A 23,546-nucleotide genomic window follows, 5' to 3' on the forward strand; every position below is an offset into this window, starting at 1 on the left:
CGCTGCGCGCGGGGTGGGGGGGGCGGTGTCGGTGTCACTTCCGCGCGCGGGTGGGCGGGGCCACGCCTCGCCGCGCTACCATTGGCTGGGGCCGCTGCGCGCTGCCATTGGCTGGGGCCGCGCCTAGGGGGCTGCTGCGGGCGCGCCGGCTCGCGCGCGTCGCGGCGGTGAGTGCGGGCGGGGGCCGCGCCGGGGGCCGCTTCAGTCTCTTTCGTTTCGATACGTGGGGTCCTGTTCTGCCCTTGAACGGGTCGGAGCGCGGAGGCGGTCCCGGACGGTTCCCTGCGGCCCGGCCGCTCCGGGGGTCCCTCCCGGGACACGGGCCGCGGTACCCGCCTCCTTCCCGTCTCCATCCCACCCCTCGGTTCCTCTCGTTTCCCCCCGCGGCGGCTGCACCGAGCCTGGGCTCGGAGCGGGGTGACCCTTCTCCGCCGTGACCCTTGCTCCTTCGCCGCGCCCAGGCGTTCCGGTGACCGCGGGAGGCTTCGTCCCGGAGGTGGAGCGGAGCGGCGGGGTGGACACAGCGGAAACCCACCTTCCTCCCTCCCCAAAACCCTCCCGCCCTGCGTCCTCCGGGGTACCCCCAGGCAGGGTGACACCCTCGCTTCTTCTCTTCCCTCTTCGCAGGGCGACCATGGCCGAGTTGAGTCGCTGGCGGGGCAAGCGGCAGGACGATAGCGGGCTGGGCAGTGTCCTCGACTTCCTGTTGGCCAACGCCAGGCTGGTGCTGGGCGTCAGCGGCGCGGCCGTGCTGGCCATCGCCACGCTGGCCGTCAAGCGGGTAAGGTTGGTGTGGCCACCGCCGGGGCTCAGCGGACCGGGGAGGGAGTGGTTGGTCGTCCCGTGGAGGAGAGTTGCTTCATGCCCCGACTGTGGTGGGGGGAAGATGCGCTATGAACCTCGCTGCCCATTGCTGGCTAACCGAGCCGGACTCATGTCTGGCAGGAATGCTGCTGGTGCAGGGAACTGCCTGCTCCCACCCTGTGGGGACACGCTCCCCCTGCCACTCTACCCAAGTTTTCCTGGTACAGTGCATTTGGAGGGTGTGGGAAATGCTGTCCTGTACAGAAAGGCACCTTAGGCCTAACTCCTGTTTGGACACCTAGTCGTTTTCCACCTCAAATCTTCAAGACAGTAACACACATCTTAATGGACTTTCAGATAGTTTTTGCTGGCAGAAGCCTTGCATGGGATTGTATTTCCCTGCACCTGTGCTCAAGGGGCTGTTGTCCCTCTTGGTTCAGAGTGAGACTATGGGGAAATGGTACAATGATAATGACTTGTCCCCGTGGGTTTCTTTTCCCTCCAGCTGATAGACCGAGCCACCAGTCCTCGTGACGAAGGCGATCCCAAAGCTGAGCAGAAGACTTTGGAAGAGAGCTGGCAGGACTTGGCCTTAATCAAAACGACGCCAAAACCCCCCGTGAAGCAGAGAAAGTCAGACCTCAGCAAGCCTCTGCTTGCTTCAGCCCAGCCACCAGCACCAGGTGAGGCTCACGGTGTGCACATCGGCTCCCAAAGATCACCTTGACGTGCTCTGGGCTGTCTGTACCTCTGCTCCCTGCTCTGTGTTATTTTTAGCTCGGTGTCTGGGAAGCTGACCTGATTGTGCCCTCCCTCCTGGGAGGCCCCTGAGCTGTGGCCCCTTTTTAGGCAATGCCTGTGGTAACGGCCCCTCCTGGGCTGCCGTGGCATGGTGGAGGCTGTCAGGGCTTTGTTTCCTCTGGAGCAGTGTCTGCTGAGCTCATTTTCTGGGTCAGCTCTGCCGAGAGGAGGTGTGCTCACGAGCTGCCAGAGACAAAGGTTGCCTTGTCCAGCTGCCTAAAGAGACAGCATTTGTCCAAGTGGGAAAGCAGCCCAGCTCAGTGCAGGGCAGGTCCTGAGATCCCCTTCCCCGAGTGAGATCCTTCGCAGGAACCAGGCAGCCATGGGGACAGGCTGGACCTACCTCAGCAGCCTCTGTGGGGCCAAGGCTCATAGGGAACCCAGCAGTGAGTCTGTTGCCTGGCTGCTGGTGCTTAGGCTGGCTTACCTATCTCTGCCTGGGGGGTTTTGAGGTTACTTTGGGATCTGCTTTGGCTGAGAAGTGCTGTTAATACTAGAGGACTTGGTGGTGGCCCCCTTGGCAAGGTCAGCCTCCTGTTCAGAGAGGTGGGCTTGATAGGTGAGTACCTCCCCCTTGGTTGCAGCAGAAGCTGCTGCTGTAGGTTGCATATGACCTGCTCAGACCTGTGACTTCTTTCCCTCTGCCCCATCCCCTTCTCACAGAGCCCAGGGTCTGCTCTGCTCCTCCAGAGACTCCTCATGTGGAACCCAGCCCCCCTCCCTGCCTCACGCTACAGGAGAAGCTCCTCTCACACTACAGCAGCCATCTGGCCGTGCCTGAGGCACAAGCGTCGCTTGCCTTGCAGCTGGCCAGGAGCATCTGCACCCAACTGCAGAACTTCCTCCGCATCAAGTGCCCGGAGCTGCCCTTTGGCAGCCTCTTCCTCAGCGGTCCCCTGCTCGATGGCCTCGGTGTTCTGGCAGCTGACCACATCCACCTCATGCTGCCGGTGGTCCTGGATACCGCTCTCTGGAGCCTCATCCCGGGAGAGGACACTGTGGTGGGGAACCCCCAGTACTGGATGATCAAGAGGACTGATCTGGAGTATTTCCCTCGTGGGCGCAGCCCCTGGGACAGATTCATCGTGGGCCAGTATCTCTCCTCCAATACACTGAGTGAGACCCTCCACAAGATGCTGGTGGCCTCTGTCAACTGGCCTGCCATAGGCAGCCTGCTAGGGAGTGTCATCCGCCCCGTCGTGGCCTCCCAGGAGCTGAAGCTGGAAGTCAAACACGACCAGATTGAGCTGAGCATCACCCTCTTCCCCATGGTGGAAATGGAGGACAAGGTTCTTCTGGCTGGTCCTCCTGAAGGATTTGTGGAAAACCTCTGGCTTGAGAGCTTTTACAGGGCAGAGGTCTCGAAGGTGAAGGAGCTGGACACTGGCGACGCCGGGGCTCGGCAGCACTGCCTCCGCATCCTCAACGGTGTCTGCAAGAGCCACCCTGCCCTGTACAAACTGAGTGGCAGCCCCTTGACCCACATCATCCTGCACCTCAGTGCCACCACCTCGGACTGGGCAGAAGAGAGCCTTGCTGACAGGTTCCAGGAGGTGCTGGAGGAGCTGGTAGTCTACCTGGAGAAAGGGGTCCTGCCTTCCTATTTCAACCACAAAATCAACCTCTTTTGCGAGCTGTTGGAAGAGGAAATCGATGAGATGGGCTTCATGCTCTACAGGGCCATAGCTGAGCCCGAGCTGCTGCTGAAGGACAAGTGACTGGTGCGTCAGGATCTCCCGAACATAAGGTGTTCCTCACTCGTCTGCTGCTCCCTACTGTGAGGGTTGTGATGCTTCTAGTTGACTAGCCAGTACGAGGCAAAGTTCTTGCACTTTAATATTTCCTGTTTGAGTAAAACATGCCTGAGCAGAGGTGGGTGTTGGGTGAAGAGCTCGTGGCTGGGAGGCTCTGCCGAGCTCGGAGCCAGTGCAGCCCACATCTCAAGTCCTGTCCAATGGGCACGAGGTGCTTATGGGAAGCATGTTTGGTCCCTGGCTCCAGCATCCTCTGCCTGTCCCAGCCTGCTGTCACAACTTGGGCTCCCCTCAGGCTCTGAGGCCAAGCTGGAGCTGGAGTGGAGCAGTTCCTCGCTGCTGCTGTGTCCTGCACACCCCACATGCAGCATCCTAGGTGGGTCTTTTCAGCAGCCCCCAGCTTGGTCTTACTGTGCCATAGCTACAAGACAGCTTTTTGGAAGCCTCATCCATCTGTAGGATATTGCCAATCTGAAATAAGGCCCCGGTGACCACCTGGGGTGTTTTTCTGGGCACTTGAAGGTACACCCATAGCACATGGGGCTGTGAGTTTATTCTTTGGACACCCTTTGGCTGCCATAACGGGTGAGCTCAGCCCTACCTCTTTGTTCTGCCAGTGCTGGCTCTGCCCCAAGGAAGGGGTGTGCTTCCAGCACAGCACTGGGGCTTCCTGCCCCATGTCCTACAGCTGTGTTTTGCGGGAAGATGTCCCAAAAAAGAAAGTGGCAAGAAGAGAGCTGCTGACTCCCAGGAGGCTCCTGGTGTTAGTCCCTCAGTGGGAGCTGCTCAGGGTTGTGTGTCCCCTCCCAGCGTCTGTCTGCAGGTACTCACAGCTCTGCCACAACCCACGGCATTGCTTTTGTCTGCCCAGGTATCTTCTCACACCCATGTTGCTGCTCTCCTGAGGTCCTGTTCCCTCAGAGCCTCGTGGTAGAGGGCAGGAAAGCAGCAGAGGAATGATGCTCCGAGCAGAGCACTTACAAGAAATGACATGGTTTATGCTTTTTATGAGGAAGGTATGTTTTGTTTGGGTAGTGTTGTGATTTGTTTTTTTTCATTTGAGTGGCTGCTAGTAGTCTTTGGTTCTGGCTGTAGTCCCAGGGCAAAGGATTATATTCTTCTATTTAATGGGAAGAGCTGTTTTTGCACACTGGTGAAGGTGGAGGAATCCCATGGACTTGAATGTGAGCAGCTGTTGTGGTTTAGTTTTCTTTACAGCTAGTGTCTTGTTTATGGGAGGAAAAAACCCCTGTGCTTGTCCTTCTGGTCTGACGATTACTTAAGTTGTTCCTCCAACCACTCCCAGGTGGTAGCAATGAGAATAAACCTTCCCTGCCTATACCATCCCTCTCTTGTCAGCTTTTTGTCTCCTTTCCCATGACAAGGGGCAAAGTGATGCTCCAGCTGTGGTGGGCAAGCCTGAGAACCACCCAGCGTGTTCTCCCTGCCCTGAGAGCTCAAGGTGGGCCAGCTCTGTCCTCCAAGGCCCTCCTCTTCCTCCTAACCCCCATGAGTCCCTGACTGTGGTTTCAGCAGAGAGGTGATGGCATTACAAAGCCTCCTAATCCTGTTATTCTAGCCAGCGGGTCTGTATTTTTAGGCCACAGCTGTTAATCGTGGGAGGGGTACAGGGAAATGCAACCCAAGCTCTCTTGGCCTTACTCCAGAGATGTGCAGGCCCAACAGCCAGGGACTGCTCAGAGTTAAAAGACTTTCCCCTCTCTTGTGCAGACCTTTAAGTGAATTTGTGCTGCTGTGGTCTCCCCTGCTTCGAGCTACCCTCTAGAAAGTGCTTCAGCCTCCTGCCTGCTTTGTGTGCTGCCTGTCTGCTCAGTGCTGACCCCAAGGAACTCCCCTGTGTCCAGGAACAGAGTCCTGAGCAGCCCTGGGGAAAAACTGATGGCTGTCCTCTGGCAGAAGAGGACACAGGAGTCTTGTGGATCTACACTGATGAGGACAGGAAGCCCCAACAGTAAGGGAGGAGACAGCAGTTTAGCCTAAAAGTGCAGGAACCCAGAGCCTGCCATCAGCTCAGACAGCTGTCTGTCTGTCCCTGGGCAGCACTACTCCAGCAGATGCAGCTGCTGAGACAGAACCACTTTCCCTACCTGTCGGCAGCCGACTGCTACGTAACTACTGAGAGTTTCGGCCAAGAAAGATGCTGTGGTGTCCCAATGAGTGAGTGCAAAGAGCAGGGTTTGAGAGGATGCTTTCACAGCAATCCTTTAACTAAACTGTTTCAAGTAGGAAGAAATAATGTGGCAGAGTTAAATGTCACTGTATCAAATTAAAAAATTAAATAACCTTTTAATAAGAAACTTATTAATTGGACAAAAATAACTTCCACTAGCTAGCAGCAGCATGGAGATAACTCTCTAGGTTTGAGGAAGAACTCTGTTTCAAATTCAGCAACTGTCTAAAATGGAGGCTTTGCCTCAGCACTGCAGCTGAGCTTCCCTATCAGGGCAAGCACTGCATCCAGCTTCTCTGCACCGGGCCTTCTGTCACCAGCAGGGACAACCAAGGTAAGGGCTGTGGCACCGGGACAGGGGGAACGTTGCTCAGGTGGTATCAACTTAGAAAGGAACTTGAAACTCCCTGCTGTGGGAAAGAGGGGCCTGAAGAGCTGAGCAGCCCTGGTGCCTGTCCTAGCAGCGCTGCTCCCTCCTCCCTGTGCAGAAAGGCTGCACGCAGACCAGATCCACTGTGGCTTGCTCTGCGGATCCTGATCCCAAGTGCCTCCTTGAAATGTTCAGACTATCCCAATCTGCTCAGCAGAAGAGCAGCTGAAAAAACAAAGGCTGCCAGCAGCAGTGGAGCCACCTTTCAAAGCTGGCTGAGCCCTTGGTGCCTGGGCAGGCGATGCCTGCATGAGGCTGGTGGCCCTGGGCAGGGCAGGAGCAGCCTGCACGCTGCCTTGCTACAAAGCACCCCACGCTTGGCTCTGGACCCCACTTCCTTTTGGCAGCAGGTGTGCCTGGGGCAGCTCACAACCCTGGAGCTTTCAGGCTCCCAAGAGATGTCCTTCCAGGCTCAGTGGTTTTGAGGGCAGGTTTTCCTAGTGTGGCCAGGCTGGTGGCAGATGCTACAAGTCCGTGGTTTCTTGACAGCAGCTCCTGGGGCCAGGCTACTTGGTCTCTTGGCTTTACTTCCCAACCCTCTTGAGTATCCGCTGCTCCCAAAGTGGTTGAGAGGGGCATCTCCTGAAGGCCCTACAGAGGAACAGGTTGTATTTAAGTGCCTTTGAAATTTTAAGTAGGTGAGAAATAGAAAACAAGTTCAAAATGGTAGATGAAGGATTTTGCTCTCTCAGACACTCAGATTATTCCTGACACAATAGTTTAATGTTACCCATTTGTCTTGCAGCATTAGAGAAACGTGGGAACAAGGGAAACCGACCTGCCTGGTTGCATGCTCTGGTCTGCAGTTGAGGCAGAATCAACAAAACATGCCAAAGGAAAACTTGGTGGCAAAGTATTTTGAAAACTTGATTGTACCCTTTTAGGCTCAAACATCTAAACATCAAACATTGGAGGAGGCCAGTGCTGAAGATCTCTCAGACTGCATCTCCACCTCTGTATGTTGGTTGCTGTCCCTCTGTGTCACTGTTTTCTTTGCATCCTTATTTTGTCATCATTTTTTTAATGGGTATTTATTTTCAGCATCTTTCCACAGCAGCCATGCTCAGTTTCTCAGCTCTGATCAAAGCCTTAGGAAGACTTGGCCTTTTCCTGCATTCCTAAGATAGGGCAGGGGGAGCAGCATGGTTTCCCTGGCATGACAGAATGGGGCTTAAGATCTCCAAAAGCAATGCCACTGCTTCAAGTGTGCACCAAGTCAGTAACAGCTGTCACAAAGCTGAGCACCCTAATCTGGGAGGAAAAAAATCCAAAAAGTGACAGCTGGAAAGAGTGCTGAGCTTTATCCTATGAGTCACAGACAGACAGATGCTGATGCTTACTGCATTTAGAAGCAAGGCATAAAATCCTAGAATGGTTTGTTGTGGAGGGACTTTAAAAACCATCCCATTCCACCTCCCCTGCCATGGGTAGGGACACTTTCCATTAGACCAGGTTGTTACAAACCCCATTCAACCTGGCCTGGAACATTTCCAGGGATGGGGCAGCCATAGCGTCTCTGGGCAACCTGTGCCTCACCACCCCCACAAGGATTTTCTTCCTTATACCTAATCTAAAGCTACCCTCCTTCAGTTAGAAGCCATCACCCCCTATCCTATTACAGGCCCTTGTAAAACAAAGTCTCTCTCCAGCTTTCTTGTTGGCCCCTTTAGGGACTGGAGGCTGCTCTAAGGTCTCCCTGCAGCCTTTTCTTCTCCTGGCTGAACACCCCCGACTCTCCCAGCCTGTCTCCACAGCAGAGGGGCTCCAGCCCTTCCTGGTCCCTTCTGGACCTGCTCCAACAGCTCCATGTCCTTATCATAGAATCATATAATGGTAGGGGTTGGAAGGGTCCTTTAGAGATCATCTAGTCCAACCCCCCTGCAGAACCAGATCCACCTAGATCAGGTCACATAGGAACGTGTCCAGGCAGGTCTTGAAGACCTCCAAGGAAGGAGACTCCACAACCCCTCTGGGCAACCTGTGCCAGGGCTCCCTCACCTGAACACTGAAATAGTTTTTTTCTTATGTTTAAGTGGAACTTTTTGTGTTCCAGCTTCATCCCATTACCCCTTGTCCTGTTGGTAGCTACTATAGAAAAAAGGGATGTCCCAACTTCCTGACACCCACCCTTTAGATATTTATAAATGTTAATAAGATCACCCCTCCATCTCCTCTTCTCCAGACTAAACAGCCCCAGTTCCTGCAGCCTTTCCTCATAAGGAAGATGCTCCAGTCCCCTGATCATCTTGGTGGCCCTGTGCTTGACTCTCTCCAGCACTTCCCTGTCCCTCTTGAGCTGAGGAGCCCAGAACTGGACACAGGACTCCAGATGAGGCCTCACCAGGGCAGAGTAGAGAGGGAGAAGAACCTCCTAGAATGTGTGCTGCCCACACTCTTCTTGATGCATCCCAGGATGCCATTGGCCTTCTTGGCCACGAGGGCACATTGCTGGCTCATGTTCAGTTTATTATCAACCAGGTCTCTGCAGAGCTGCTCTACAGCAGTTTGACCCCCAGCCTGTACTGGTGCATGGGGTTGTTCCTTCCCAGATGCAAGGCCCTGCTCAGAGCTCAGCAGACAGGTGCTACAGGGATGCACCCTGCCAGCCTTTGGAAAGGTATGGCAGCCTCAGCTGTTACAAGCAACATCTGAAGTGCCGTAATGCTGCTGCCAGATGTGCAGACCGACCTGCAGCCTGTCAGACACGCAACTGCAGCAGCGGCTCTCATGCTGCTGTATTACTACGCACGTGTATTCGGCGCAGCTTCAAGAGCCTCCCAGCCCAAGCCCAGCCTCACCTGGTGCCACGTTTTCATCTGCCCACTGGAAGAAGCCGCACTGCTGGTCGCGGGGCTTGGCGCAGGTGTGGAACTGGCGCCCTTTGTTGGGCCCGTCCTTCTGCACAGTGCGTGTGACAGCCGGCTGCTCGCACCTGCACACCGTGCTGCCTCCCCGCTCCGCGCTGCTGCTGCCAAACAGCTCGGGGCCTCTCCCAGCCCCAGGGCCCCTTCCTGCAAAGCCCCGTGGAGCCGCCTCATTTCTGTCCTCTGGCTGCTGATCGGCCCAGAGGAAAAAGTTGCAGGCACCAGCGTTGCACTTGTAGAAGCGCCTGCCCTGGTTGGGCCCCTCCTTGCGCACGGTCAGCAGCAGCGCTTCGCTCCCGCAGTTGCACACCACCGCGTTGGTCCCGTCCTCTGGAGCAGCAGGAGGAGCGGCCCTGGGTGTTCTCGCTGAGCTCAAAGACAGCAGATGTCCTGGTGCCAGGTTTGTGTTCCCCCTCACGTGCCTGTTGTCGCCACTGGCTCTGTTGAAGGAGCTGTTGGCCTGCAGGTGATTCGCTTGCTGGCTGGCTGATGTGGGCTGGGATGACCTGTGTAAGTACTTCAGGTCCAGGAGCTCCTTTAGCATGTCATCGCAGCCCCCGATGCAACCAATGAACTCCAGGGGCATCATGGGTGGAACACTGCCTCTCTTGAACTTAAACTTCAGTCTAAAAGGAAAGGAAGAACAAGGAACTCATCAGCAGACCTCGATTTGAGCTTGATTTAATATTTTTTACACCAGTTTCTTCAACCCCTCTTCTCTCTGTCCCCAAGCCATGACAGTGCTGCTCCAGCTGTTCCAGACTGGAATGGAGACCAGTTGCCCAGCGCACAGAAGTCTCTGGCTCTGATGGCTGTGAGAGGGACTACATGTCCACAACGGATAACTGCCATGACCTACCTGTGAACTGGATGAGGTTTACACACAGCACAGACACTCTCATCCCTGGCCACGTCCAGCACAAAATCAGGAAACCAGACTGCAACTTTACAAGTTGGGTAGCCTGTGCAGCTGAGATAAAACCTGCCATGGGACAAAGGCACTGGATGAGCAAGAGGCAAAGCCAAGATAAGTCAATCATCTGTTCTCCCATCTTCTCAGCCACTGAAATCATCAAAACAACTTTTAAGATCAAATATGTGCTTGAGAGAAGAGCTTCAGCTGAGTCCACACAGCTCACATAGCTGGTGGAGTTAGCTAGCTGCAGCCCAAGTTGCTGCAGAGGGAAGGCAAACAAATGGTGCCTAGAAAAACACAAATCAACACAGAAAGCTACACAGGAGATCACCAACCCGCCGTTCTTCCTGGTCTTCAGGACCATGTCATTGTTACACTGTGGACACTTCCGGACAGGAACAGGCATTGCTGGGTAGACCTCCTCTTGCTCTGCAATTTCTGTGGCTTCTCCAAAATACTGCGCCAGGGCCTGGTCTAACCTATAAACAAACAAGCAGAGCATCTTGTGTGTCTCCTCTGCAAAGAGCAGTCAGGCACCACAGTGAATTAGCACTTGCTGCCCCCTCCACAGCCCCTCTGAGCTTCTCCGTGGGTACATGAATTGAGCATTGTGCCTCTGGAGCAGACTAGGTGTGGCTATAACAGGAGAGGTTGGTGCACGTTGCTGTCTCCTTCAGCCAGCTCTGATTTTAATCTTGAGGTTTTTAACCAAGATGAGCAGTCAGCTGGCACCAACTCCTAACAGCGTGCCAGGCTGCGAGTCACCCCTTCCCATGCAATTGCCTACACACACTGGGCAGAGCTCCAGTGAAATGGTGTGACAGAATCCCACCCCAGGCTGAGCCCAGGTGAGAAGTCAGCATCTCACAGAGGGGCAGAGCAAATGGAAGATGGCAACCACAGGACTCACTTGTTGGCTCTGGCCACAGCTTCGATGAAGACTTGCTTGTACTTTTGGACTTGCTGCTGCAACACAGCAGATTTGTCTTTCTTCCCCTCACAGATCAGTTTCAGGTCAGCCTCCAGCTCAGCTCGAAGGTCAGGCTTGGACATCTCGTAGCCCATGGAATCATAGCCTGAGGAACATACTGTATGGTAAGCAAAAGGAAGGAGAAAGGAAGGAGTCTGGGACCTTCCAAGGGGGCACTGCCCTTACCTTCAACCAGCCCCATGCCCAGGTGGCCGGGGAGGAACCGCTGATCCGCCGTAAGGCCCACGTACATCCGTGTCTTAATCGTCTCAATGTGCTCGGCGTGAGTTGCATCAGTCCCTGGAAGCAGACAGCTTGTTAGTGCAACTGGGTGCCAAGAAGTGATTTCCCCCAGGCCTAGGGCAGAGTGTAAGGTGCTAAAGGGATAAGGAGACAAAACGGTGAGAAGCAGCACTGCCCTCAGGTCCCATGGGCACTGAGGCCAACAAGGTGCAATTTAAGGTCTTTAACTGGACCTTAAACTGCACATCTCCCTAGGTACTGGAGGCACCCTGCAGACTCCTTAGGATCTTTGGACTTTGCCCACAGATCTCTACCATCCCTTGGGTCTGTACATTTCAGTGATTTCTTATCTGAAGGGACATTTAGAGAAGTCCCTACTCTGAGGGTGGGATAGAACTGGTATTACAGCAGTTAAGAAGCAGCTTATGAACAGAGCTGTCCCCAGAGCGAAAGGCCATGCTGCCAATACTGACCAATGCCATGTTTCTCCATGAGAGCAATCAGATCCGCTTCTGTGAGGAGCAATGGAGGGCTGGTTTCCCCATCCACCATCTCCACTGTAGTGGGCTGAAAGCGAGACCCTTTCTGATACAGTGGGATAACCTGAAGGGAAGGAGAATCTCTTTGAATCTGCCTTCTGGTCCAGTCACTGAAAATAAAATGTCCTGCTAACAGCAGGCTGGTGCAGTAACAGAGCAGCATCCTGTTCTAGAGGAGATCCAGTCTCAGGGTCCTCAGGATTAGCCAGTATTCAGCTGCCAGAGAGACCATGGAACAGCAATTGCAGCTCCTCTTGGTAAGTAAAGCCAAATCCACAGTCCTGGATGGTCCCTGCTGCAGAGTCAGGAGGGGAGGAATCTATCCAAACTTGGCCTAAGGAAGCTGCATAGATTTTCAGCAGCTGAGATGGCTTCGAGTCAAACAGCCAGTGGGCCAGAAATTGTCAAAGGAAGTTCTGTAGAGGGGTCTGAAGTTGGCAGTGAAGTGCCATTTTAAACTCCAGGCACTTTAACCTCTCCCATCTGTGTTATTCAAGGGCATTATCTGGGGCTGTTTAGCCTGGAGAAGACTGAGAGGGGACCTTATCAGTACTGATAAATGCCTAAAGGGCAGGTGTTGAGAGGATGGGGACAGACTTTTTTTCTCAAGTGCCCAGTGACAGGACAAAGGCTAACAGGCACAAGCCGGAACACAGGAAGTTCCACTGAAACATGAGGAGAAACTTCTTTGCTGTTGAGGTGAGGGAGCCCTGGCACAGGCTGCCCAGGGAGGGTGTGGAGTCTCCTGCTCTGGAGGTTTCCAAACCTGCCTGGACACGCTCCTGTGCCCCCTGATGAAGAGGAACCTGCTTTAGCAGGGGATTGGACTATATGATCTCTACAAGTCCCTCCCAAACCCCACCATTCTGTGTTTCTATGATTACCTTATCGCTCCACTTCTCGTAAGGGTAGACTTCCAGATAATTTCGGGCCAGGATCATTAGTCCTTGAGCAATAAATCGCTCATTAGCAATGTCAATCTCTACCGTTGTTTCCTGCCCTTTGGCATCTTGAGAGCAGCAAGCCAAAAAATGGCGCACGATGAACTCATACAGCCTCTGCTCGTTGCCCTAACAGCGAGGGGAAAAGTGGTCAGTGACCTCCTGTCTTCAGCAGATGTCAAGAAATATCAGTGAGATCTCAGTGCTAATGACTGTATTCTTAAGCCTTCCAGGTTTATTTATCAAACAACACAAACTGTCCATTTACCCCTGCCTTTGTTAGACTCACCTGCAGGTTAGCACTGTATTTTGTGGGGTGAATGGGAGGGTGAGCCTGATCGGATTTGGTTCCACTCCGAGGGGTTGGCCCACCCTGATCCAAGATCCTCTGTGCGAATGCTCCCCAGTTTGGATCCTGTGTTTGCTGTTGTACTAAGGCTGAGAGGTTCAGCTCCTTGGGGAAAATGTTGGTCTCTGTTCGAGGGTAGCTAATGAACCTTAAGAAGAAAGACAGAAGAGCACTTTAAGAGGTGCTCCAAGATGCTTCCCATTTTGGCCTAAAGACCATTTAGTTTGGAAGAATTACGTTTTCCAAGCCAAGTCTTACCCTTGAGTATAGAGTTTTTCTGCTATTCTCATGGTTTCCTTTGCATTTATTTTCAGTTTGCGGGAAGCCAACTTCTCAAGTTCCTGTGTTGGGAGGAGACAGGAAAAAAACATCATATTTGTGCATAATTCAGAGTGGTGAGTATAATATCTGTTCCAAGCTGCTTTGGGGTAAGTCCTTTCAACATCAAACCTACCACAGTGTCCAGGGGCAGGGGCCTCCACTTGCTCTTTGGCTTGCTCCCAACCTCAACAACAGTTGCTACTGGATCCTAAACACAGAGAGTAAGCAAAGTGCAAAATATCACACACACAATCACCTTGAAGGGTTTCCACAAACTGTTCTTTAGAGGCCTTGAGCAAGACAGACACAGAGGATGTTTGGCTGATGGTGGCCTATAAAACTATTTACAGGCTTTCCTACCTCCATACACATCTGGTAAAGGACCAGGCACGCTGTGTGACTGAAGAGCCGGTTCCTCTTCCAGTTGAAGACCACGCTGCCATCTTCATGATCATGTGTCACTGTGGTGAAGAACAGATGCCAGTGACAGGAGTAATACAATGGAAACACAAGAGGCCATGCTCTTGGGAAACCTCTCAGTTCTGCTGAGTGGTCATGGCAAAGGAAGAGGAAGTTCCCTCAGCAGCACTGTTTATTAGCTGCCCTGATGTTTTTCCTTTCCATACATGTCAAACCCTTTAAGATGGAGCCTGGGACTCACTTTTCCCAAGCATACCTTTGATTTTATAGAAGGCTTCAGGAACAAAGGCCTGGATGGCTTTGAAGCGTTCAACTACAAACCCCAGCGTTGGGAACTGGCAGCTACCATAGCTGATCAGCTGATCTGCTAAAATATCGGGGAAGATCCTCCGGAGCCTCAGTGTCTGGAATCTGGTGAAGGCAGCCCCTGAGAAAACAGAAGGGACGGCAGAATGGAATACAACAGTGGAGGAGAATCACAACGCTTCAGATGGTTCATTTTAATACTTCTGAGTACAAATTTTCCTCTCATGTTAACACCAAAAGTTGCAGCAGCCTGTCACGGCTGTATGAGCTATAAACCCAATGTTTGCTTCAAAGAGCATGTTCCCAGACTTGCCTGTATCTGACTTATGATACCACAGAGGGCATTTCTGTCTTGTGTTGAGGCTACAGGAACGGATGATTTCTGAACACCCCTTGCTGGGCTTCAGTGATGTGCAATCAATGTGGTTAGATGAGAAGTGAGGAGGAGCCTCACGCCAGCTACCTCGTTTGTCTAAGGAAGTTTGAGTATCTATAGACAATGATAATAAAGCTGTCCTCTGCCTACCTACCACGCTCTTGCTCACTTCCCTGTAGAAGACGTGTGCCCAGCAGCCTGCTGTCCCTCCACCACGAGTTTACGTACCTATCCTGAGGTCCAGCTCCTGCCTGACGTCAACAGCATCGCTGGTTCTTTGGTCAGGCTGGGTGAGGTTCTGGCAGGCTGTTCTGACAGCATGAAGTGTAATCTCTGAGAAACGGGCTCGGAAGACCTGCAGGTTTGGCTTTACTGTCAGATAGGAAAACAAACAATAAAGAAATCAGAGTGGCTCAAGCCCCATCAGAAAGGAGCAACTACCAAAGAGCTGTCTTTGAAAGAGTATGCTGTCAACAGCTGAATATACTTTTGATTTATCAGAGCGACATATGTCAGAACCATAGTCACTACATTTAACCTGGACACAGTAAGACTGAGAACACGCCTGCTGTGAGAACTCTGAGCAGTGATACCTGTTAACTCAGCACCTTAATGGAACCCAGGTGGATGCAGGAGATGCTCTACTCACCAGCTTTGCACACGTGAATGATCTCAAAGCCGATATTCTCTCCCTCTCGATCGCAGTCGGTCCAGATCACCAGAGCTTGGCACTGCTGGACCTCTCGTTCAAGGGTTCTCTGAGACAAGAACACAAGGAGCGAGGCAAAATGGGACACCTGGCATTTAGTTTTAGAATGACTCACTAACTGAACGTGAGACACAACGTGTATCAAGAGAGACTGCAGCAATAGCATTTTGTAAAGATGTCTTTTTGTGAGATTAGGCAGCTTTCAAAAGAACTGAGTCACTTATTTACCTCTAGCTGTGAAAAAGCATGGCTTGGATCGAGCTGTACCACAGCCTCTTTCCTGAAAGTGTCATTGTTTTGCAAAACTGAGATGCAATTAACAATTCCACCTTAATGAAAAAAGGAGATTTCTACTTTTACCAAGCAGTTGTTTCTTTAATGCACTAGTTGTACACGAGCAGGAGACTCCCTGTCACAAATGATCAGCATATATAGTCCTAGGAAAGGCAGGAGGAAGTTGCTAAACTCCAAAACTTAACACATTAAGGGCAATGGTACAATCTGCCTTCTGTCTGAGACAGTATCTGTAGAACTAATTTTTGAACTCCAGAGTTTCAGAAAGGCTCTTAAAAACAACTTACCTTGATATCCAGGTAATTTTCAGGGCAATACTTCTCGATTTCAGCATCAAAAAGAGCTAGAGGGTTGCAGCCATGCCTGGTAAACAGAGGACAAACAGTGTGCATAGCAAAGACTAAAACATATGTTGTGAGACACTAACAGGTGCTGCCTTGTGAAGAAGTGCTCTTGAGGTACTGGAATCAGTAGTACATTACATTATGGGCTTTGTCTTAAACAACTTGGAGTTTGCATGAAATGCTGAGTTATGCTTAAAAAAACAATGGAACCATAAAGCAACCAGAGAAAACAGCCCTAAACAAGGAACTTCTCCTATTTGAAGCATGGAGAAGAAAGGGGAGGGCAGAGGAAGTGCCTCACTGCCCAGGACAAGTCTCAGTTGAACAACAACCAAAAAACCATCAGTCAAGTGTAGGGATCAGTTGAATCCCTTGGGTCTGCTTTATGTGTTTTAACCAGTATTACAACTTTGGAGGCTTTTCAGCAGCCTGAAGACAGCCTCTGGAAACAATGTTTTAGATGCTCTACATAAAATTTTGTTCCTATCACCCTGCTTGCTACATGGTGTCATGAGTCCCCTCCTTGCTCCCTCATCTTCAAACTCAGTGAGGAGTGACTCTGTGAGCAGTGTTCAGCTCAGAGTGGAAGGAAGAACAGCCCCTCATCCAGCAAAGGAGCTCTCAGTACTAACCATTTGCGAAATGGCATCTTGAAATCATGAGCCAGCAAGTGCCCTGACACAGATGTCATCACCATAGTAACATTCTGCAAGAGACAGAGCAAGGCAATTAGTGCCCTTAGTTTGCTAAAAGCTACCCACAGCACCAAGACCTTGGTGCAGCTCTCACATAATCAGTGACACCTCCTTCCTAATACACTGTAACAAGCTCTTCTCTCTACTGATGGCTGCATCTGTGGCCTCATCCTCAGTTTTTGTCAGATGCTCCCAATTCTAAATAGCAACATATTTTTGGATGTGATATAAACCCAGAAAACTGAAAGACTTTAAGCAGGAAAGCACAGGCCCACAGAATCCTTTAGGTTGGAAAACACTTTTAAGATCATTGAGCCCAACAGTTAACCCAGCATTGCCAAGCCCACCACTAACTCATGTCCCTCAGCACCTCATCTACACAGCTTTGGAATCCCTCCAGGGATGGGGACTCCACTACTTCCCTGGGCAGCCTATGTCAAGGCTTCAGAACCCTTTCGGAGAAACCTCCAATCTAAACCTCCCCTGGTGCAACTTGAGACAGTTTCCTCTTGTCCTGTCCCTTGTAACTTGGGAGGAGAGACCAACCCTCACCTTGATACAACCTCCTGTCAGGCAGAGAGCAAGAAAGTATCCCCTTAGCCTCCCCCAGGGTGAACACCCCCAGTTCCCTCAGCTGATGGGGACATCAGACTTGTGCTCCAGACCCTTCCCCAGCTCTGCTGCCCGTCTCTGGACACGCTCCAGCACCTCAGTGTCCCTCTTGTAGTGAGGGGCTCAAACCACGTCAGTAGTTGAGCCAAGGAAAGAACATCTGTCTTTTTCTCACCTTTAGACAAAACGTCCCCATCACCGGGTATGTGTTTCGTAACTTCTGACAAGAGGAATTTCTTAATCAGCATTTTGCACTAATCCAGCAGTAGAATGAAAGAAAACTCTACCTGACCAAACAGCTGGTAGTCGTATTCATAGATCTTGTTGAACTTGGAAAACCCCTCTCGCTAGAAGGAAAAGGAGAGGTGCTGAGTTTCTGTCTCCTCACAGAAACCAAACGCGTTCCCCCCTTGCTTTACACGGTCTGGTACAGCAGAGCAGAGACAGCGAAGTGAAGACCAGGCACTGCAGGAATGGGAAACTATAGCAGGGTGAATGGAAACTGCACATGACACTCATGGAGCCATTGAAATGCTGCTTTCTGATCCTAAGATTATTTTAAACAATGTCTGAAGGATGCCAGGGTTATCATCCCACTCGGCAATGGCAGACAGAGGGGGACGGGCTTGTTCAATAGGGATGGCCAGTTACAATCCTGACAAACAACTGCCTCACTCCAAACAACAATTAGTGTGTGAGGTTCAGGTCCCCAAGACTGCCTTCCACCTCACTGAGACTCGTGGGAGTTTCCAGTTTGGGCGTTTGCTGATTATTCTACAAAAGCAGCACTGTATCTTCCTTGATTGGAACTGTCAGCACTCAGGTTCTCAGAACACCTTCCGTTCGACTATCACTGTCTAGAAGCACCTCCTAGTTCCTTAGCTTGGAGATACCAAGCAATTATGCAAACTGTTAAAGGACACAAAACAAAGCAGCAGGGAAGACAGATCTCTGAACATTTCTTCTCCAAACCACAGGCCATCTTTGCTTTATTATCTGAACCTTGGTAAAACCCCCTAACGCTTGCTGATGTGGTGTAAGTGGTGCTTTTTGACAGGGAAATATACGCCAACAGATGGTTTCAGTTCCTGAAGCCTTTCACATACGCTGCAAAGCCAGGAATGACTCAGGGAGCCCCCACCACGGAGCTCAGCGCCCAGGGAAGGCAGTTGGGGCAGCAGGAGCGTATCTAGATTCCAACAGGAATTAAGTCACAAGGAAAAGAGGTCAGAGACACCCAAATATATTTGGGCAACTGGTGTTTGTCCACAAAAGCAAGCTGTCCTTGTACCCTTGTGTGGCCACAAGCGGACAGAGACAAAAATAGTGCAGGATATTGCAGGTGCTGAGCACGCCTGCTCACGCCAAGCTCTGTGGCTGGGGCTGCCACACAGGCTGTACCCGCCACACAGGCTGTACCCAGGCCCAGGGCTGCGCTGCACAGTGGCCCTGGTGAGCTGAGCCTCTCTAGCCAGCTGAGCCAGGCCTATGTGTGCCAGGGAGGGGTAAGGAGATGTGGTGCATTCCTACCCGTCGCATCCTGCTGTTGGAGAGCAGATCTGCAATCCCTCGGGCAGCATCGTTCTTCTCGGCCACGCACAGGACCTTCCGGATCCTCTGCAAGGCCATGTCCTCTGCAGCCCGGGAGAAGAGGCGCCAGGGCTGCGGCAGCATCCTCACCCCGCAGCTGGCGAAGAGCCGCGCTCCAAGGGTCATGGCAGGGGGCGCCGGCAGCTCCCGGCGGGCCACGGCATGCTGCTGGGTCCTTGTCCTGCGGCCGGGGCCTGCTGAGGATGGACAGTGATCGCTGAACGGTGCCTGCAAGGCCCCGGGCAGCCTTCACCCGTCGACCCCGGGAGGGCGCGGGGTCTCCTCTGCCTGACGGCCCCGGCGCTGTCCGCCGGCGGGGCGGGGCGGGTCCGCTCCGCCGAGCTCTCCCCCGCCCGGGCCGGCCCCCTCCCCGCCGTGCCGCCGTGCCGCCGCGCGCCGGCTCCCCGCTCCGGACCCGCTGTCCCTCACGCACCGCGCGCGCTGCCGCACCCGCCGGCGGGACGGGACGCGCCTTCCCGCGCCTTCCCGCGCCGTTACGTCCTGCCGTAAAGCGCGGCCGCGCCTGGGCGGGAACTGCGGCTCCCCGGATGCCCCACGGCGGCCCGCGGCCGTCTGCCCCCTCCCTGCCGTCCCACCGCCTCCTCCCGCGGCTACGTGACAGCGAGAGCCGGCGATGGACGAAAGCAAAGGCGAGGGCGCGGGGAGGCGGCGGCGGCCGCTTCGCTTCCGGGGGAGAGGACGCGGCGTCATGTGACCCCAAGATGGCTGCGGGGCTGCGGCGGCCGTGAGGGAGGCGGCTGAGCGGCGCCGGGCCATGGCGGAGGCGTGAGGCGAGCGGAGGCGGCGGGAGCAGGGGGCTGAGGTTGCGGGAGGGGGCCTCCCGCAGGGCCCGGCGGTGGCGGGTCTGGACGCTCCGGGGAGGGCCTCGCCGCTCCATGTCGGTCCCCTCCTGCGGGAAATATGATCAGCGCCCCTGACGTGGTGGCCTTCACCAGAGAGGAGCAGTTGGACGATGCGCTGTACAGCGAGCCGCCCCTGCCCGAGGAGTACTCGGTGCCTCTCTTCCCCTTCTCCAGCCACGGTGCCAACCCCTGGGCCAAGGTCGCCAGCTCCAAGTTCACCCGGGACTTCATCCTCATCTCCGAGTTCTCGGAGCAAGTGGGGCCTCAGCCCCTCCTGACCATCCCCGATGACGCCAAAGTGTCGGGCACCTTCGACCTCAACTACTTTTCCCTGCGGATCATGTCTGTGGATTACCAGGCGTCCTTCGTGGGGCACCCTCCCGGCTCTGCCTACCCGAAGCTGAACTTTGTGGAGGACTCCAAGGTGGTGCTGGGGGACTCGAAGGAAGGGGCCTTCGCCTACGTCCACCATTTGACTCTGTATGACCTCGAAGCCAGGGGTTTCGTCAGGCCCTTCTGCATGGCCTACATTTCTGCTGACGAGCACAAAATCATGCAGCAGTTTCAGGAACTCTCCGCCGAGTTCTCCAAAGCCTCTGAATGCCTCAAGACAGGGAACAGGAAAGCCTTCGCGAACGAACTGGAGAAGAAGCTGAAGGATCTTGACTACACGAGGACTGTGCTGCACAACGAGACTGAGATACAGAAGAAAGCCAACGACAAAGGGTATTACACCACCCAAGCCATCGAGAAGGCCAACGAGCTGGCCAGCGTGGAAAAGTCCATTATCGAGCACCAAGATCTGCTGAAACAGATCAGGTCGTATCCCTACAGGAAGCTGAAGGAGTCCGACTTCCACCCCTATGAGCCAGAGTGTGCGCTGGAGCAGGCTGACGCGGGCAGTGAGCAGGACCCGGCAGCCTCAGACCTCGCTGAGGCCGGTGAAATGCAACTTTACAATCACATGCCCTCCTATACCCCCAAGCTCATCAAAGCCAAGTCTGCCAAGTGCTTTGACAAGAAGCTCAAGACGCTGGAGGAACTCTGCGACGTTTATTTTTTCACCCAGACCCTCGACCAGTTGTACCAGATCGAGAGGACTTTCAGAGGGGACATGTGCTATCTCCTGACAGAACAGATCAGCCGGGCACTTCTAAAGCAGCAAAGAGTAACCAACTTTCTTTTCGAGGATGTGTCCCTTCTGGACGAGAAACAACCTGAAAACCAGTACAGAGGCTGCCAGGGGCTCGGTCACGATGACATCGATAGAAAGTGTTTGGAAGAGTCCTCGGCCCCTAAAGTGGTCATCAGCCTGGGCTCCTACAAGTCCAGCGTGGAGTGTGTGCCCATCAAGATGGAGCAGGAAATGAAGGACTCCCAGGAGTCCAGAATGTCCGAGTCCGTCACGTTCGAGCAGCAGGACAACCTGGACTACCTGGACGCGGATCTCAAAGGCAGCATCAGCAGCGGCGAGAGCATCGAGGTCCTGGGGACCGAGAAGTCTGCGTCTGGCCTGACGAAATCGGAGAGCCAGGCCAGCCTGCCTGTCAGCCCCAGCCCCCAGGCGGGCAGGAGCAAGGTGGGCAGCCGGCGCACCGTCAGCGAGGACAGCATCGAGGTGCTCAGCACCTGCCCCTCCGAGGCGCTCATCCCGGAGGATTTCAAGGCCAGCTACCCAAGTGCCATTAACGAGGAGCCCTACGCGGATGACGAAGACGGGGGCCTGCGCTTCGCCCCCAAGCCGGCCCCGGCCGGCGCTGAGCAGCGGGAGGACGCTGCCAACCAGGAAGCCCTGGTGCAGGTCGATTCCGCCTGTTGCATCGGGAAGGAGAGTCCCGGCTTCCTCGAGCCTCTGGCCGAGCTGGGGCAGAAGCCCTGCGACGAGGACGGGGTGGTGAGGATCCCCCCGCAGCCCTACCGTGAGGCCGAGCAGGGGCTGCACGGGGCCTTCGGGGGATTCCCCTCCCACGAGGGCGTCTCGGGGGGGCTCCTGCCCTACGAGCTGGACTCTCGCTACCTCACGGGCAGCAGGGAGGTCAGTAAGAGCAGCCTGGACGAGTGCTCGGACTCCACCAGCTACATCAGCAGCGCCGCCTCCACGTGCTCCGACAGGACGCCGTCCCCCGCGCACCCCGGCTGCCGGGCGGGCGACAGGCACAGGAAGAGGGCTGGCCAGGGCGCGCTGCGCTTCATCAGGCAGTACCCCTTCGCCCACCCCGCCATCTACTCCCTGCTCAGCGGCAGGACCCTGGTCGTGCTGGGGGAGGAGGAAGCCGTCGTGAGGAAGCTGGTGACGGCGCTCTCCATCTTCGTGCCCAACGGCGCCGTTTACGCCAAGCCCGTGAAGCACTGGGTCACCTCCCCTCTGCACCTGCTGGATTTCCAGAAGTGGAAGCTGATCGGGCTCCAGAGGTAAATCGAGAGTCTCTCTGCTTTGTCGGGGTTGAGGTGTATGATACAAACTTCTCCTCCTCAGTGAGAATTGCAGAGGAGAGTGGGAGCACAGCAGCGGCCTCTGATTTCCTGCACAGCTGATGTGACTTTCAGCTCGTGGGATGTGTTTTGAAGGGAGGGAGATCTGCCTGTCTCTTTATATCCAGCTTCACTGGAGAGTCAATATCTAAAACCTGCGCTGAGCGCTTGCCGCCTGACTCACAGCAGTTATTTGGCCAGGAGGTTTCCCTCTGCTTTAGGCCTTTGCCCAGCCAAGCATGACCCAGTAGTTTCCCAGTGGTTTCCTGGCTGATGTGACAGCGGCATGCTCCGAGAGTCCCCTTGTGCCCTCGACTTTCCTCAACTCTCTGGACATTTCTAGATGGAACATTGGTTTTGGAAGTGAATGTTTTGATACAGGGAGGGTATTTTTTTCCCTTGCAGACCTGCATGAAAAGCTGATGCTCTGTCGATGGGATGGGGAGGTCAGAAATGGGGATCAGGGAGTTGCAGCACCCTGGGCTATGTCAGTAAAGGCATGCCGGCCGGGTGTTGTGTGGGGAAGGGCAGAGGACGGAGCCCGTGGAGCTACTGGGCCCTCTTCAAGGAGATGCAGATGGACAGAGACTTATCACAAGCCTTAGAGCAGGGAAAGAAAAGAAAAAGGCCCATGGAGCTGTGTGGGCTGCGGTGTTGGGGTTGGAGCCCAGGTGCAAAGGAAACTTCTGCTCAGGTTGGGGACCATGATGAAAGCCAGCACCCCTTGCCCGACCCCCAGGCCTGAAATGTGGCGTCCTGGTTTATATTAGCAAGTGGAGATTGCTCAGCTCTCAGGATTTCGGCCCTGCCTTTGTTGCTGCTATGAAAAGGATTTTCCTGGTGTTTTCCTGGGGTGTGTTGGGGCTCTTTGGCCGTGGGTATGACAGGGAATGGCCAGTACTGGCGGCCTCAGTGTGGAAGACACGCCTCAGAGCAGCAGCCCCACTGCTCAGAGCCAGGCTGGAATAACTCCTGGATTCTGAGCAACACAAAAAGCAAAAGGCAGAAATCTGCATCTGGTGTCACTGGGGGCTGTGGCTGCTGAGATTATCCTGAGCTGTGAGCTTCCCCTTGTTCCTGGGCTGGTGCAGCAGGACGACAGCTCTGCCAGCAGCTGCTCCCAAACTTCTCTGACTGTCGGTGGGGTTTTTAAAAGCCCTAAGTGTTTACTCATTGCTCAGGGTTTGTGGTTAGATGCAATTTTTATAAACAAAAGGGGTTTTTTTGAAGGTTTAAGAACTGCTTGTAACATGTGTCAGTCACTGAAGCTCTCCTCCCTGGAATGTTAATTACAGGCTGAGTTTAACGTGATTGCTGTCAGCAAACCATTTGTACAAGAGCTTTGGGAAGGAACTTAGAGGCTAAATTAATTATTCTCGTGAGGGTGCTGTGTCTCCTAAGGCCCAATGCTGCCTGGGCACGGGGAAGCCTTTCAACCAGGTCTCCCAGTTTGGGACTGGGAGCTGTATCTCAGCCAAACAGCTTCAACCATACCAAACTGAGGAGCAGAAGGTAGAGTGCGCGTAGGCCTGTCATTTGCATTTAAATAACCTTAATTTAGGCTTGTTGGATAATTGTAGGTTGTGAATGTGCTGTGGGTTTACACCTGAGTGATCAATGCCTAGGCTCAGACAGGGAATATTCTGGTTTAAGGATGGTTCCTGTTTAAAGGGAAGGCTGAAGGTTTTGCTCTGCTTGGGGCTTCGGTTGCCTCTGAACTGCTTCCTCCCGAAACGGCTGTC

At 53.8% G+C, this 23,546-nt stretch overlaps 3 protein-coding genes across 11 annotated transcripts in view; 2 read left to right on the forward strand and 1 right to left on the reverse strand.

Annotated features, from left to right (window-relative positions):
• The first annotated feature begins 117 nt into the window (after positions 1 to 117).
• On the forward strand, positions 118 to 15,113 carry MIEF2 (mitochondrial elongation factor 2). Of its 5 annotated transcripts, XR_009818456.1 has the most exons (5): positions 550 to 781; positions 1,310 to 1,487; positions 2,269 to 4,375; positions 13,117 to 13,197; positions 13,474 to 15,113. XR_009818456.1 is itself a non-coding variant. In XM_061993075.1 (4 exons), exons 2-4 carry the CDS (start codon positions 635 to 637, stop codon positions 3,321 to 3,323), a joined length of 1,380 nt encoding a protein of 459 aa, XP_061849059.1. In that variant the 5' UTR covers positions 118 to 167; positions 628 to 634; the 3' UTR covers positions 3,324 to 4,705. The 5 variants fall into 5 exon arrangements, 1 of the variants encoding a protein (XP_061849059.1); XM_061993075.1 differs by lacking the exons at positions 13,117 to 13,197; positions 13,474 to 15,113 and adding an exon at positions 118 to 167 and having other exon boundaries at positions 628 to 781; positions 2,269 to 4,705; XR_009818458.1 differs by lacking the exons at positions 13,117 to 13,197; positions 13,474 to 15,113 and adding an exon at positions 6,865 to 6,885.
• Positions 5,647 to 19,147, reverse strand: TOP3A (DNA topoisomerase III alpha). Of its 5 annotated transcripts, none has more exons than XM_061993066.1 (20): positions 18,903 to 19,147; positions 18,410 to 18,663; positions 17,167 to 17,226; positions 16,205 to 16,278; positions 15,516 to 15,591; positions 14,875 to 14,983; positions 14,454 to 14,597; positions 13,800 to 13,970; positions 13,484 to 13,584; positions 13,257 to 13,331; positions 13,061 to 13,143; positions 12,743 to 12,950; positions 12,397 to 12,582; positions 11,447 to 11,576; positions 10,917 to 11,030; positions 10,671 to 10,836; positions 10,096 to 10,239; positions 9,704 to 9,826; positions 8,779 to 9,470; positions 5,647 to 6,571 (listed from the first exon to the last, which is right to left on the reverse strand). In XM_061993066.1, the coding sequence occupies exons 2-20, from the start codon at positions 18,593 to 18,595 to the stop codon at positions 6,393 to 6,395; spliced, it is 3,021 nt and encodes a 1,006-aa protein (XP_061849050.1). In that variant the 5' UTR covers positions 18,596 to 18,663; positions 18,903 to 19,147; the 3' UTR covers positions 5,647 to 6,392. The 5 variants fall into 5 exon arrangements, with proteins under 5 accessions (XP_061849050.1, XP_061849051.1, XP_061849053.1 ...); XM_061993067.1 differs by having other exon boundaries at positions 18,410 to 18,666; XM_061993069.1 differs by lacking the exon at positions 17,167 to 17,226.
• The window catches only part of SMCR8 (SMCR8-C9orf72 complex subunit), a 10,150-nt gene continuing 5,599 nt past the window's right edge, over positions 18,996 to 23,546 (forward strand). Inside the window, exon 1 of the mRNA XM_061993071.1 lies at positions 18,996 to 21,744. Coding sequence (XP_061849055.1) covers positions 19,391 to 21,744 — 2,354 coding nt within the window. The 5' untranslated portion in view covers positions 18,996 to 19,390. The remainder of the gene's footprint in view (positions 21,745 to 23,546) is intronic.

This window comes from Colius striatus, chromosome 3 (genome assembly GCF_028858725.1).
Source record: "Colius striatus isolate bColStr4 chromosome 3, bColStr4.1.hap1, whole genome shotgun sequence".
Lineage (NCBI taxonomy): Eukaryota > Metazoa > Chordata > Aves > Coliiformes > Coliidae > Colius > Colius striatus.